This window comes from Pleurodeles waltl, chromosome 2_1 (genome assembly GCF_031143425.1).
Source record: "Pleurodeles waltl isolate 20211129_DDA chromosome 2_1, aPleWal1.hap1.20221129, whole genome shotgun sequence".
NCBI lineage: Eukaryota > Metazoa > Chordata > Amphibia > Caudata > Salamandridae > Pleurodeles > Pleurodeles waltl.
This window is the reverse complement of record NC_090438.1, coordinates 775,896,170-775,912,236: the sequence shown is the minus strand read 5'-3', so window position 1 is coordinate 775,912,236 and position 16,067 is coordinate 775,896,170. Positions and strand designations below refer to the sequence as shown.

The 16,067-nt window shown below is 45.4% G+C and overlaps 1 protein-coding gene across 1 annotated transcript in view; it reads right to left on the bottom strand.

Annotated features, from left to right (window-relative positions):
* Positions 1–13,477, bottom strand: part of DEK (DEK proto-oncogene) — a 109,090-nt gene extending 95,613 nt beyond the window's left edge. The window contains exons 1-2 of the mRNA XM_069218237.1: positions 13,333–13,477; positions 17–220 (exon numbers count right to left, since the gene is read on the bottom strand). Of these exons, the coding sequence (XP_069074338.1) occupies positions 17–218 (202 nt within the window). The 5' untranslated portion in view covers positions 219–220; positions 13,333–13,477. The remainder of the gene's footprint in view (positions 1–16; positions 221–13,332) is intronic.
* Between the last annotated feature and the right edge of the window lie 2,590 nt (positions 13,478–16,067).

Here is a 16,067-nt window from a genome sequence, read left to right as displayed (position 1 = left end):
GGCTAAAACCATGTACCTTTTTCTTCTTCCTCATCATAACCCTCTTCATTGCTTTCCTCCTCCTCTTCAGAATCTGCTTTGTGCTTGGTCTCCTCTTCATCAGAAGAATCACGCTTTAGTTCCAAATCATGCTCCTCACCACCTTCCTCCTCTGGTGTCTCCTTCATTTCAGATTCTTCTGCATCTACAACACCTTCTGCTGCAAGTGTGGTGGCCATAACTAAAGATAGAATTTTAAAAACAAAAGTTACTATTCAACGTGTGAAACCATACATCCCCCTGGAATTCAGTCCATGAAAAATTAGGTATTTTCAGAGGGCATGGCATTTCAGAGCTACCACTCCAGGGGATTAATCCAAAGAGGAGAATGACAGGATTGGCAATGCAAAACTGCTCACTTAGGACATTCTGGTAAATTAATTTCACACATGATAAACCCTCCCTCACTTCCAGCAACCCCTTACTAAACCAAACTCAAAGTAGAGACACCCACAAATTACAAGAATAATATTGCATGAAACAGCACTGAGTAAGTCCTACGCTATTGCCTTAGGAGTGCCCCTAGTCAGCATAAAATATCCATGGAGAACTATGGAATCTGATGAATGGAAAAATGTTCTCTTATGCCTTTTCCTACAAGTGAAAGTTACTTACCTCCTTCAATGAATGGGACACATGTCACTCAACCAAAGTATGTGAAAAAGGAGCTGGTATGTAATACACTGAAACAGGAGTTATATGACTTTAGACAGTCCAAGAGTGTGCAGAAGCATAAGGGATACTGGTGCAAATAAGTTTTGGCAGAAAGTAAGGTTTGTGGCACAGCCTTTGGGGCCACAACAGGAGGAGGCGGCGGCGGCGGCAGATCTAACGAGCATTTACAATGCAACGGGTCTCGCGTTTGCTCATGTTAGAGCTGATCGCGTTGTAAACTCCTAACCCGACTTTTCACCTATCGGGCAAAAGTGCATTTATGTACGTAACCCGATAAAGTGAAATTAACTATGTAAAGCGCTCGACTTCTGCCAAGCGAGATCACGCTAGTAAATTAGAGAAAAAGAAGTCCACGAGCCCGATGGAAAACAGCGAGCCTCGCATGTTTTCTGTACTTGGTCGCTGCGCTCGAGGAGGGCTAGCCTCCGGAACAGGAATGACTTATGCGTGCCTTCGACTAATGAAAGCAAGCAGATTTTATTAGGCAAGCCCATGAACCAATAAAAAACACTGACGTGAAGTTGACATGGCTCCGAGCCCTTTTCTAAACACAAGTCTTGCTGCGATACGCATGCAACGCAGGCTCGACCCTAATAATAGAGGGACTTTTGGATAGACGGCCTCCTCTCTACAGTGTGATTCAGGCAGGCAATGAAGAGAGTGAGAGAAAGAAAGGTAAAGGTAGGATCAGGAAAAAGGTGAGGGGAACAGGTCGAAGAGTGACACCAAGAGATTGAGAGAGGGAGGGAGTTAGTCCAATGTTTGCTACAAAGTGGAGAGGATTCAGGAATTGGTCGCATTGAAGGAAAGAGCAATGAATGGGATGGTGCACGAGATTTGGGATATAGAGCACAAACTTATGCTCTTCTCTTTTGCTCAGTGGCACCCTGGTGCGTAGGAAAGTACCATCTTGCCTGGCATGTTACCCCCATATTTCACTGTATATATGTTGTTTTAGTCTATGTGTCACTGGGACCCTGCCAGACAGGGCCCCATTGCTCATAAGTATGTGCCCTGTATGCGTTCCATGTGTGATGCCTAACTGTCTCACTGAGGCTCTGCTAACCAGAACCTCAGTGGTTATGCTCTCTCTGCTTTCCAAATTTGTCACTAACAGGCTAGTGACTAAGTTTACCAATTCACATTGGCATACTGGTACACCCTTATAATTCCCTAGTATATGGTACTGAGGTACCCGGGGTATTGGGGTTCCAGGAGATCCCTAAGGGCTGCAGCATTTCTTTTGCCACCCATAGGGAGCTCTGACAATTCTTACACAGGCCTGCCACTGCAGCCTGCGTGAAATAACGCCCACGTTATTTCACAGCCATTTACCACTGCACTTAACTTATAAGTCACCTATACGTCTAACCTTCACCTGGTGAACTAGCCAAGGTGCCCCCACATCGTTCAGGGCAAATTCCCCGGACTTTGTGAGTGCGGGGACACCATTACACGCGTGCACTGTACATAGGTCACTACCTATGTACAGCGTCACAATGGTAACTCCGAACATGGCCATGTAACATGTCTAAGATCATGGAATTGTCACCCCAATGCCATTCTGGCATTGGGGGGACAATTCCATGATCCCCAGGGTCTCTAGCACAGAACCCAGGTACTGCCAAACTGCCTTTCCGGGGTCTCCACTGCAGCTGCTGCCAACCCCTCAGACAGGTTTCTGCCCTCCTGGGGTCCAGGCAGCCCTGGCCCAGGAAGGCAGAACAAAGGACTTCCTCAGAGACAGGGTGTAACACCCTCTCCCTTTGGAAATAGGTGTGAAGGCTGGGGAGGAGTAGCCTCCCCCAGCCTCTGGAAATGCTTTGATGGGCACAGATGGTGCCCATCTCTGTATAAGCCAGTCTACACCGGTTCAGGGATCCCCCAGCCCTGCTCTGGCGCGAAACTGGACAAAGGAAAGGGGAGTGACCACTCCCCTGACCTGCACCTCCCAGGGGAGGTGCCCAGAGCTCCTCCAGTGTGTCCCAGACCTCTGCCATCTTGGAAACAGAGGTGTTTGTGGCACACTGGACTGCTCTGGGTGGCCAGTGCCAGCAGGTGAGGTCAGAGGCTCCTTCTGATAGGCTCTTATCTCTCTTGGTAGCCAATCCTCCTTCCTTGGTAGCCAAACCTCCTTTTCTGGCTATTTAGGGTCTCTGCTTTGGGGATCTCACCAGAGTTTCTCTGCATCGCCCTCTTCACCTTCTGCCAAAGGATCAACCGCTGACTGCTCAGGACGCCTGCAAAATGGTAACAAAGTAGCAAGACGACTACTAACAACCTTGTATCGCTTTATCCTGCCGGCTTTCTCGACTGTTTCCAGGTGGTGCATGCTCTGGGGGTAGCCTGCCTCCTCTCTGCACAAGGAGCTCTGAAGAAATCTCCCGTGGGTCGACGGAATCTTCCACCTGCAACCACAGGCAACAAAAGACTGCATCACCGGTCCTCTGGGTCCCCTCTCAGCACGACGAGCGTGGTCCCTGGAACTCAGCAACTCTGTCCAAGTGACTCCCACAGTCCAGTGACTCTTCAGTCCAAGTTTGGTGGAGGTAAGTCCTTGCCTCCTCACGCTAGACTGCATTGCTGGGTACCGCGTGATTTGCAGCTGCTCCGGCTCCTGTGCACTCTTCCAGGATTTCCTTCGTGCACAGCCAAGCCTGGGTCCCCGAAACTCTAACCTGCAGTGCACAACCTTCTGAGTTGTCCTCCGGCGTCGTGGGACTCCCTTTTCTGACTTCGGGTGGACTCCGGTTCACTTTTCTTCCAAGTGCCTGTTCAGGTACTTCTGCGGGTGCTGCCTGCTTCTGTGAGAGCTCCCTACGTTGCTGGGCGCCCCCTGTCTCCTCATCCAACTGGTGACATCCTGGTCCCTCCTGGGACCCAGCAGCATCCAAAAACCCTAACCGCGACCCTTGCAGCTAGCAAGGCTTGTTTGAGGTCTTTCTGCATGGGAACACCTCTGCAAGCTTCTTCACGACGTGGGACATCCATCCTCCAAAGGGGAAGTTCCTAGTCCTCTTCGTTCTTGCAGAACACCAAGTTTCTTCCAACAGGTGGCAGCTTCCTTGCTCCCTCAGCTGGCATTTCTTGGGCTCCTGCCCACTCTCGACACCGTCGCGACTCTTGGACTTGGTCCCCTTATCTTACAGGTACTCAGGTCTGGAAATCCACTGTTGCATTGCTGGTGTTTGTTCTTCCTGCAGAATCCCCCTATCACGGTTTCTGTGCTCTCTGGGGGTAGTAGGTTCACTTTACACCTACCTTCCAGGGTCTTGGGGTGGGCTATTTTTCTAACCCTCACTGTTGTTTTCTTACAGTCCCAGCGACCCTCTACAAGCTCACATAGGTTTGGTTTCCATTCGTGGTTCGCATTCCACTTTTGGGAGTATATGGTTTGTCCCTATACCTATGTGCTCCTATTGCAATCTACTGTAACTTTACATTGCTTGCATTACTTCCTTTTGCTATTACTGCAAATTTTTGGTATTGTGTACATGTATCTTGTGTATATATTTTATCCTCATACTGAGGGTACTCACCAAGATACTTTTGGCATATTGTCATAAATATAAAGTACCTTTATTTTTAGTACTTCTGTGTATTGTGTTTTATGATATTGTGCATATGACACCAGTGGTAGAGTAGGAGCTTTACATGTCTCCTAGTTCAGCCTAAGCTGCTTTGCCATAGCTACCTTCTATCAGCCTAAACTGCTAGAAACACCTCTTCTACACTAATAAGGGATAACTGGACCTGGCACAAGATGCAAGTACCTCTGGTACCCACTACAAGTCGGGCCAGCCTCCTACAGGTGCTAAACAGCAATTACTAGCACCCTGGGATGCTGAATTAAATGACTGACACTGGGTAAAGGAGTATGGTATATAGGAAGGAAGCTAGGTCTTTGATAAGTTAACTGTATCCAAAAATACAATAATGGAGAGATGAGGTGGACAAATGTGATCAAGAGATAAAGGAAGGTACAAGAGATAAAGGACAACAAAAAGGAAAATAAACTGAAGAGGCAAAAATCAGAGATGTTACACGTCAGACGGTTATAGCCCATAGGCCAAGATAGATGTTCTAATTGACGAGACGCATGGTTTTCGAAAGTAGAAAAGGTATTGATTGAAATTAGGTGACTTGGCCAGGAAAGACCCAGATACTATGGTTTTCCATGACTATACCTTCAGAACTGCGGGCGAAGGTTAAAACTGATCAAAACGTGTAGTGCCCAAAGGAAGAGCCATATAGACAAGCCAATGGTTCCCTTTCCTAGGACACTTTGGACCTGCCACAAATTGAATGTCTCAATCAATTTGTTCCTAGTAATTGTACGGATTAAAATCAAATATTTCAGGTAGGAGAAAAAAAATATATATATAGATTAATCTGTTCATTGTCATCATGAGAAGTTAAATGCTTTTAAAACCCATATTGGGTTGGAAATCGATGAACCTGGTTCTACTTCTGCCCTAGTCCTTGCATTTGTACAAGGTTTACTGCCTACAGTTAAGAAATGCCTCCAGATACTTATTTCTTGCTTGTCAGTGGAACCACTTGATAAGATATTGGCCAATGCTTAATATTGCTTTGGATGTTGTGGATGGGGGGGGGCGCTTAATAAAAAGAAGCAACGAAAGGATACTAAAACCATGTTGATGGTTGAACAGTTACAGCAGTTTAATACCACTTAAAGGTTACAGGGCATTCTGTGGCAGCACGCAAACCCAGAGAGGTGGAGGCTTCTAAAGAACAGTAATTATTTTGACCAGCAACTAGACCACACACCACATCAAATGATGGCCCAAGGTCCTCATGGTGAGGATTAGTATGAAGCATACGGGTGCACAGGAGGGACAAGAGGAGTAATGGTGCCTGCAAGGTCAGTTGCCCAGAAGGGTCTTTATGTTGATACAGAGGTTCATGGTAATGTTAGGTTCCTCAGAGACTGATGCCACTTACTCCACAGTATCACCTAATACTGTTCCCTACGTACCCCTCTCAGGGATGGCCAACTCCTCCATGGGGACTTATGTTAGAATTACAAGGCCTATTAAGTCAGTCTTCAATTTCTACCATTGGTCCAATTACTGACAAACATTTTGTGGTTTCTGACAAAAGTACCTTTAAGTTGTTCGGTCTAGATTCACTGAAAATGACTTTTTTTTTTTTTTTTTTTTTTAAACACAATAAGTTTTCTTTGAAAGCGGTTATCAATATCCATTTATCTCTCAATTGTGTGTACATCATACTGAAGATGAATCTGATGTTTTGGATGGTTTACCTGATATTGTGTTAACAAATCTAACAGTCGATGTCTGAGCTTTAAACAAATCTGATGCTGGAAGAATACTGAGCTGCCCCAAGTTCCATATTTCATTGGGAGTGTGTGATTGCGGGAAATTTTAATCAGCACTGATTAAAGAGGAAGTCCTGGAGAAACAAAGGCGCATGTTTGGAAATCCCAGTTTCTCCGGTTGTGCATACGAAGCCCAAATTCCCTGTGGGGCCAAATCTGTCCACCATTCTTATCATACCCCTTTCACCCACATATTTTTCAGCCACAGATTTGACAAATACTTTATTCTCCATTAACCTAAACCAAAATACATTTATTTTCCTGTTAACAGTTGGGTTTGTAGTTACCCAGCTTGTCATCCCCTGTACATGGTGAAAAAGAACCATGGATACTCATCAAATGGCCAGAGGCATGGAAAAATGTTTGATTGCCGAAGAGACCACCTACCGTACTAGGGGTTGCAGCAGGAAATACTATCAGGTATGGGGGTCCAGCATTCAACATGGGGAAGCTTCAGAAATAACAGGGGTCTGAACCAGATTCCCACACAGATTTGAAATTGAACCGTTCCAAAGATGTCAGTATGGGAACATGTCACTAGTGTGGATTGTTCTGGCATTGTGATTCTTATCTTTCAGTTGCAATGATACAAACTGGAGTTTGTATCTGTCTCGGCAGTCTTCATCTTTGGAACCACCACCTCACCATGGACCATCGTAGCCCATAGAGCTCGGCACCCTCCCCCAACTCAAAAGACTACGCCCACAACCTCAGCATCGTCCTGGATAGCAAGCTATGTATTAAGAAAAAAGATGAGTCTTATCTGCCTGCTTCCACACCCTTCGCATGCTCCACGAGATCTTCAGGTGGCTTCAAGTAAACTTCAGAACGACCATCATTACCAGCTGACTGGACTATGGAAACACGCTCCATATGGGAATCAGAACACACCCCTGACAACACAGAACTCAGCTGCAAGACTCATACTCTCTACCACAACACACCCCATCTCAAGAAACTACACTGCCTCCCAATTCAGAAGGGATACCAGTTCAAGATGCCGACCCACCAGCACAAACACCTGATGTTCCACCAACCCATGAGACATCTGATCAGTTTCACTCTCCCTTGCAGAGGAACACCAAACAGATCTGTTGAGCCAACAGCTGAGGATGCTCATTCTCACACCTGGCAGCCAAGGATTGGCACAACCTCCCCCTGCACCTCAGGACCACACTGTCACTCCAGTGATTCAGATGAGAATTAAAGACCTGGATATTCAAAAGATTATACCTCCAAGGAGCAGCATATAGCTCCAGCACCTCAAGACTTGCAGGCGATTTGCTGTGCTCCATAAATGTTAGATTGAAAATGTAAAAATAAATGTAAAAAAGGGTATTGTATGCTTCAGACGGAAAAGCACCAATGAGCCGAAACTGCAATTCAAGCTAGAATATTTTTTCCACGTGCTATATTTGTTTTGCATTAAACAGAATTGGCTTCGGCTGGCTTCTCAGAATGTTTTTCTTCCAAAATGCACAGATCACTGCAGACTGCCACGTACAATGTAAGTTCCCTACAGGACCTGGTCTCCAGCCACAACAGGCAATCCTCTTTCCTCTGGTAGCCCAATCTGTATTGTGCACAGCCTCTGGCCATACACAGTGGGGATACACAGTGGGGATGGGCACACTGCAAACCACAGAATACATCTCAGGCCAAGCCCTGCATCCACCATCCACTGAGCAACTAACCCCTGCTACAAAAGGTCTTTGGCCATGTACAGCGAATGTGAACAGATTCTGACCACTAGGTGGCTGCAGGAACCTTTTCAGGATATGCGATTCCGGAACTATAGCCACAACTACAATTAGCCAATGTAAGTCTGTGATGCTTGCTGTGGGAATGTGGCCACCATGCCTGTGAAACTTAAGCCATGTTCACAGCCCCTCGATGGGAACAGAATGAGTGCAAAATTGTGAAGGAAGAGCTGTTTTTGTTCTAAATAAAAACCAACCACTAGTAAGGGTCCCTTTGGGGAACCCAAATGGGGCTGGGGGGGAAATCAAGGTGTGTTTACCCTGCCCACTAAGAAGCCCTTTCATTATTACTCTCAGGGTGTAGAGTCTCCACATTCTGTAATAGCAGCAGCAACATTTTTTCCTGGTGTTTCATCAAGCTAATCCAATAGTTTAAATTCCAAAATTGCGGATGGAAGAACAAGCACTCAACCAATCGGACTGGAGGTATTTTTTTGGTTTTTAACTTTAAGTCACGGAGTTAAGCAGTTTAGGTTTTGTATAGATCAGCAAGTTAACAGTCCAGATCTTAAAAAAAAAATAAAAAAAAAAAAAAAAAGGTAACCTCTTCACAGCCAACCTGGGCACAGGTTTTAAACGCCAACTCATGAGGAATTTACACCAAGCAGACACTTGAGTTAAGTTATACTTTCATAACAAATTTATTTTACTCTGTAGAGGGGAAAAAAAAAAAAAAAACATTTTAAAAAAATAAAATAAAAAATCTGATGGGAATTAAAATGGGAAACAGCACTTTTGTGGCCCCTGCATGAGCGATCTGCACAAAGCATGCCACGAAGAAATTGTAAGTGGAAATGATTCTGGAAGGTTTTGCGCATATTCAAACTGCACAAAAGGTTGATAAAAACCAAAAAGGCTTTATAACGAAAACTCTCATCTAACCATAACTATTGAGGCCAGTGTAATACAGTTTATCGAAGAAATAATGCAAGGTAAATTGAAGGTATGCCATGCTCTCAAAACAAAAAACCCTGAAATTTCAGAGTTGTTTAAACTTTGCAATTTATTAATTACCCAAAAATCTCCCTAAGTCATAACTCATACAAATGCAAAGCTCCCGCCCTCAATCATAACGTAAAAATTGTATTCACTAATAATCTGGCACATTGGTTCTTAACCTGCGGTCTGAGGATACAATAGGGTCTGTAAAGTGTATTGAGGACAATAGTCTGTGGGGTCCCCAGGTTCGAATAATGGCTAGGTGGTTGTCCGCAGATACCACTAATGATTCAGTGGGGGTCCACAGAAGTCAGAAGGTTAAACGATAATCTAGCTAAAAGACATAACATATGGTGTTACTATTAAACAACGGAACAAGCTCAACAGCTCACCTTCCTCTTAACCCTTTAAATGTGGGTGCACTAGAGAGAGTCCTTCATTTTGAACTCAAGCTACTCTGGAAGAGATTCCCCCCGCCCTTTCCACCCAGCATTTTCTCCTTTTTGTAATGACTATCAGCACGCAGGGCATGCGAATGTCATTACACCAAAGTGAAAGTAAAGCATATTGATGAGCTTGTTTTAGTGCTTGGGGGCATATGTCAGCCCATTCAATTATTTTAAGTCTATGATTCTTTTAGGTATCATGACCCTGTTCAGCAGCAAGCCTTAGGCTGGCGAAAATTTTTAGAACATGATAACTCTCACGGGTGGTGAGTAATTGAAGGACTGACAAACAACTTATACGAAGTCTTAATTATTAAAAAACAAAATAAAAATAAAAAAAACAAAATAATACCTAGAGAATACCATAAGTCTTGTGTGTACCTGCAAGCAGACTGATCAATAAGAATTAGCTAACTAAAAAGCACATTAAAGGTTGCATTGATGTAGTGCTATCGCGAAAGTCAATGACTCACGGAGTGACCTTTGATCCTTTTGTGCTGTGCAATCATGAAAAACAGTGACTCATTGAGTGACCGCTGATACTTCCTTCCACATGCTAGTTCCATACAAACTGGACCTTGCCCTCAACAATGTGTCCCTCTGGTGCAGGTTTGGCATTCTTCCACTTTAATGCTGATTTTCAATTGGTGGTAAACACAACAGGCTAGGAAGCCCTCTAGCCGAGCATGTGTTTAAGGCAATCATAGTAAGCAGCAAAGCAAATAAATAAAAACATTTGCCATTTCAACTGACCAGCGTTCTCACTAGAAAAGAGTCAGTTGGAGCATAATGTCAAAATACGTGAATCTTATTCAGTATATATGCATTTTCGCTCAATACAATTCTATGAAACCTAATCAGGTGATAGACACCTATTACATTCAACAAAAACACAGCAAATGGGTAGATGGCAGAATCTTCTCCTAGAGGAAGTGTGAGGCAACCTGGAGGGGAAGATATAATTAATGAATGCAATACGGAGTTAATTATTCTCCTAAAACCTTGCATCCAGCTTCCAACTATCAAAACAAGATTACAATTTGCAGGACTGTGCAATCATACTACTCTAAATAAAATGGCTTATGGGCCTTATATAGACATGTAACTTAGCATCATAATTGAGGCGTAAAAGGGATTTCTGTTCAATAGAAAACATCCATATTTGAATATGAAATATATTGGTACACACAGTGATATATGAAAAACAATAAAGATGAAGTGCCTAAATTGTGATTTGTTTTCATACTGTATTCTGGAGTCGAGCGCACAAGCAAAAAATCCCTTTGTAATCTCTTTGGGCTTTTAACCGCGCCCGTGTCACACCTGTCACTTCCATTGGTTCGGGGGCTTGACTTAAAATCCGCTCGAGTTCATCAGTGAAAGGCATGCATAAGACATGCCTTTTCCTGTGTTTAGCCCTCCTCGAGTGCACTGTCTGCAACTTCTGAAAACATTCGAGGCTCCATGTTTTCAGCATGGTTTCCGGACTACTTCATATTTTTATATTTCCACGCAGCGCCACGGCACTGGGTTTTTTTGTTTTTCAATTTGAGCATGATCGCGCTGCGTTTTACATAGTGCGCTCGCGCCCATTTTTTCCCTTTTAATTTGTGTGGCAAGAAAAGTCCGGTTAGGAGTCTAACACTAATAGCTTTAGCTCAAGCAAATGCGAGACCTGTTGCATTGCAAATGCTCGTTTCCGAAGTTGTTCAAACATGAAAGGAGCAATACATTTGAGACCGATTTATATAAATCAATGGGCAAATTTGTTAGCTGCTGATTCAATAGAAAAAAAACGTGTCTACTGCTAGGCCTTCGTAAGTGTGCACATCATACATAGTTGGGTAGTCTCCTACCTAAGCACGCAGGGCAGACACTTAAGATCCTTGCTAGTGGTTTATTTCAGTTGAGGGGAAAATAAAAGCTGGTGTCCTTCCTGTCAACAAGTAGGCGTTTTACTCCGGCAAACAAAACTAAAGCACAGTTGAATGTGAAATTGTTTGATTTGTTCCATGACAACCCTTTTAGCGTTCCTTCAACTGGCGAAGATGCATCTGGCAATCCGAGTCCTCCATCCTCCAAACCAGATATAAACAAAACGATCAGTACTGGCAACACGATATTTGAGAAGAGGCAAAAAAGCTGCCATGGGAAAGTGAGCAAAGACCCGTTTGGCGCTTGCTGAGGAGCGCGAAAAAGGAATACTCTCGCACGGACCAGTGTCAAGTAATAGACACGTGCGGTGCCGACTTAAAAGTCAACGAAGCCTCTGACAATAGTTTATGCAAAATTATGGCTAGGTCTTCAGAATGAGTTATTCCTGGCCACTTTCGTCTCGATGATGTAGAACTATAGATGAGCCTTTGATTGAGGAGTTAGTGGGAAACGCATGGTTTAGGGTGAAAGAAAGGCCATGCCAAAACACTTCTTGGAGCTGAAGGATTACAATTACACGATGGTGATTTACGGGCTATCAACTTCCCTTTGTTGTTTAAGTTTCGGTGAACGTGTTGCTTGGGCAGATTGGAAGGCTAAACTGAGCACGTGGACGTGTTTTGTAAACCTTAATACCCATTTATTGCGTTTCCACAGTCTTTAATCATTTGAATGCAGCAGAGTTCCTTTTGGGACATTTCCGAGCCTTGCCCCGCAATGTGTAAATGCAGTCTCCTTCACTATCCCGTAAGTGTTTTCGTGTTGTAGAAACATACAGTAATGGGCACCACAACTCGAAACCTGACGTTGATCACGCGGTGGCTCCCACAGCGTTGTAATCTGCCACTGCGGACATAGCAACAGCAGGCATTAGGCGCACCCGAGTCTACAACAGTCCAGGGGAATGGATGGTACCGTAAGTACCTGCCCGTAGGGCTGCCGGTGGTACCACTGCCATGGGGAGAATGAGCTATTAGCAACCGGTGAGCATTTGAGGCGTGTATTTAAAAAGAAAAGAAAAATAAGGGCGGCTGATACCGAAAACTCTCACTCAAACCGCAAAGGAAATGCCTGCGAAAAGAACGAACATGTGCCTCTTGTGACCGCCAATTACTATGCCGGTGCCAGGTATGAACACTTCCCTCTGGGACATTCAGAAAAGTGAAACAATATCGGCAGGGGAGCAGTTGTATTTTGACCAGCGTTCAGAAAATTGCGCCACTAACCCAATCATTTTCTAGCGTCCGGCCGCCTCTACCCCTCCCCCCCCCCAAAATACAAATATCCTCAAGCCTTTCACGCCAGGCTTGTTTTCAAGTCTCATGTGTGCGACACACTACGCAGCCCCTTCAGTTTCAGACTATACATATTGCCACTGTATAAATTATGCATGGCAGTCATAGTCACTTAATGAATGATTCGGTCCTAACTCGGGACAATTTCAAAGATTTAAGAAAAATATAAGCCTAAATTCTAAATGGACTAAACCTTCTCTTATCCTCCTCAAAAATGCTTCCCCGGGTTGAAAGCTATCTTGAGAATACCTTACCAACCCGCCCCAGGTGGCTTCTGCACCCTCTGTTGGTATGTGATTAACAAAGGCCTATGGCTTCCGCCCTACACGAGCGGAAACATTTGTCAACCTTGATTCAGGTGTATTACGGCGACATTTGACAGTATCTACACTACACCCCCCCACCGCCCCCTTCCCACTTCTAGTATACGCTTCACGGGTCCATGCAGTTTCTACTTCAACCCTCAACTGCCCGTTTATTTATCAAGGCTGGACTTCGCAATTGGTTCTTCACGTATACATTTATTATCACACTGGCCCAAACCTACTTGAACCAAAACAGATTTGAGAAGACAAAGCTGGATGAGCCGCAGTAAATCTAGTACGTCCGAGGGACAAACAGCGCGGACAATTAAGTAGAAAGATGGACCTGAACCCGAGGGCACCAGCGCGCTGGAAGATTCCAACACTCAGGCTAGCGCGCGCGATCTGTTTTGTCGTTTAACAAGGGGCCTCGCGCTGACAAGACCTCTGAAAGAGACGGGCAGTTGAGGCTGACAGAAAGCCGCCATGGCGCTGTCCTGGGGTAGAAGCCAGGAGACCCAACCAGCTACTCTTCAGGCCAGGAGGCGGTTACTGCCACCAAAATCATTAGTCGCTCACCTTATTCTCGCTGATGTAACGCTGGTGATAGGCGCCCAGATGTCTAATCCTCTGAGTCTTTTCTGGCACGACAAGCAGCAGCTAAGCGTATGTATTTTTTTTTAATTTTAAAATGGCGGTCCCAGGGCCGAGCGGGAAATGAGGTAGCCAATAGCGGGCGAGGAGGAGGAGCCACAGCCCATAGTTGAATCTAGGCTGCTTATTTCGGGCTGCGTCACGGCAAGCAATACTTGACACCCGCCTTGTAGATTTTTTTTTTAAATTGCGACATTATCGTGGAATCTTACATAGCTTGTCACGTTTTAAAAAGTGTGTTGTCAGAGGCAAGTGTGTGGCAGAAATGCATGTTTTGTCATCTTCCATTAATTTTCTTTCTGAACGGGTTATACTTGGAATGACGCAGCAAAAGTTCCTAAATTTTTGCCATGGCATGCATGAGTAATATGGATGCTGGTGTAACCATTAGTATCACTATTAGTGGCTTGGTATTTTTGTGTAACCAATACTTAGTCTACTAGACAGCCTTAACCCCACACTTGCCCTACTCCAAACAGTACATATAATAAATAACGTGTAAACATACACTAGTCATGTTTTGATTTTTCTTGGGAATTCTTGTCTGCGCTTTTATTAACATGTATGTTTCGTACTTTATGTCATTACATTACTAAATCACAATGGCAGGGCTGTAGGAAGACAGTTCTTTAAATAATATATCAATATGAGATATGCAAAGAGTCCTTTTCTAATATACTGGGGCTTGCTCCAGCAATCCCATGGTGTTCTTTTAGGGGGTAGTGTGGTGGAGCAGCCTTAGGCTTGTTAAAGAGGAGTGTTAGACATCTGCAAACATACACACATAGTCAATAATTAAGACACAACTCAAGGAGATCCACACCAATTTACAAAAAACAACAAGAATCTTTGTATATATTTAGGCATCAGAATCAATATGATCAGGTAAGTATGTCTTGCAAGAAAAATACTTTCAGGTTTCAAAAGTGGACACTGCATTTTGCAGAAGCGGCAACATTATCTGTTAGAATGGGGTCTCTAGCTGGCAGTCGGTTTGCACCCTGCCCAAGTAGGGACCCTCACTCTAGTCAGGATAAAGGAGATACCTGCTCACCCCCTTGGTAGCTTGGCATGAGCAGTCAGGCTTATCTAAGAAGCAATGTGTAAAGCATTTGCACATAATACACAGTAACACAGTGAAAACACTACAAAAGGACACTATACCAGTTTCAGAAGAATAGCCAATATTTATCTATTTAAAACAAGACCAAATACGATAAAATCCAACATACAGTAATAAAAATATGAATTCTGCAAGATTTACTGAAAAATACAGTTCCTTGAAGTCAATAGCTCCACCTGGGGCTGTCATGGTGTTGAGATCAACAAAACCAACAGTTTAGGCCGACCGCGGCGTTGCCAGCCAGCTACGGTGTCAGGCCGACCTGCAAACAGTACCATGGATTTGTAGGGCGTCGTGATCCTTGCGGTGAGCTCTGGACAGCGGCGTCGCTGACGTGGCAGTGTCGGTTCCAGAGTCGGTGCAGGAGTCTTTGGGCCCTTGAAGTCACACGTGTTGCAGATCGAACTCTGGGCTGATGAAGTCAGGGGTGCTGGCGTGGATGTCGTCGGGACTGCGGTGCGAAGCGGGACGATGTGACGTGTGGTGCCCACAGGTCACGATGCAGGCAGCGGCTCGGTGACGGCATCCAGCGGCATCAGTGAGACCAGGTCTGCAGTGCGAAGCAGGGCGGTGCAACGTGCGGTGTCCACAGGTCATGGTGCAGGCAGCGGTGCAGTCGTTGCGGAATCGCTGTCGTCAGTAGGCCCAAGACAATTGTGTGGGACGGGAGGGTGATTCGTGACCCTCACGAGCGGTGTCCACAGACCACAGTGCAGGCATGGATGTCTGATGACGACACTGGAGTTGATGGTGCTGGCGTCGGTGGATTGGGGCTGCAGTGCGGGACAGGACAGTGCAGGTAGCGAGCGCCGGTGTCAGCAGGAGCGTCGTCATCGTCGGGGAGGCCCAGGCTGCGGTGTGAGCAGGCGATGCTGGAGTGCGGGGCCCACAGGTTGCAGTGCGAGCAGCTTGGTGAAGTCGCCTGATGACGGCGTCGGTGAGACCAGGGTTGCAGTGCGAAGTGGGGCAATGTGACTCTGTGCGGCATTGGCAGGTCACTGTACAGGCCTGGGGCGTTGTGGTTGTTTCTCCTCTTGAACAGCACAAAACACACAGTTCCCAGTGCTGCAGGTCGAGGAACCTGAAGTCTCTGGTGTCCCTGAGACTTCCAACAGGAGGCAAGGTCTACTCCAAGCCCTTGGAGAACTTTCTCAAGCAGGATACACAGCAAAGTTCACCTTTTGCACTCTTTTCAGGCAGAAGCAGCAACTGCAGGCCAGTCCAGCAAAGCAACGCTCAAAGGGACAGTACTCCTCCTTCAGCTCCTCAGCTCTTCTCCTGGGCAGAGGTTCCTCTAGAGTCTAGAAGGATTCTAAAAGTCTGGGGTTTTGGGTCTTCTTCTTATACCCTGTTCTGCCTTTGAAGTTGACACACTTCAAAGCAAAGTCTCTAGTGTTTGCAAGATCCTTCCTTGTCCAGGCCAGGACACAGACACACACCAGGGGGTCTGATACTGCATTGTGTGAGAGCAAGCACAGTCCTTTCAGGTGTGAACGACCACTGACCCTGGGCACCTCTAGTGCACTTTACTCAGGGC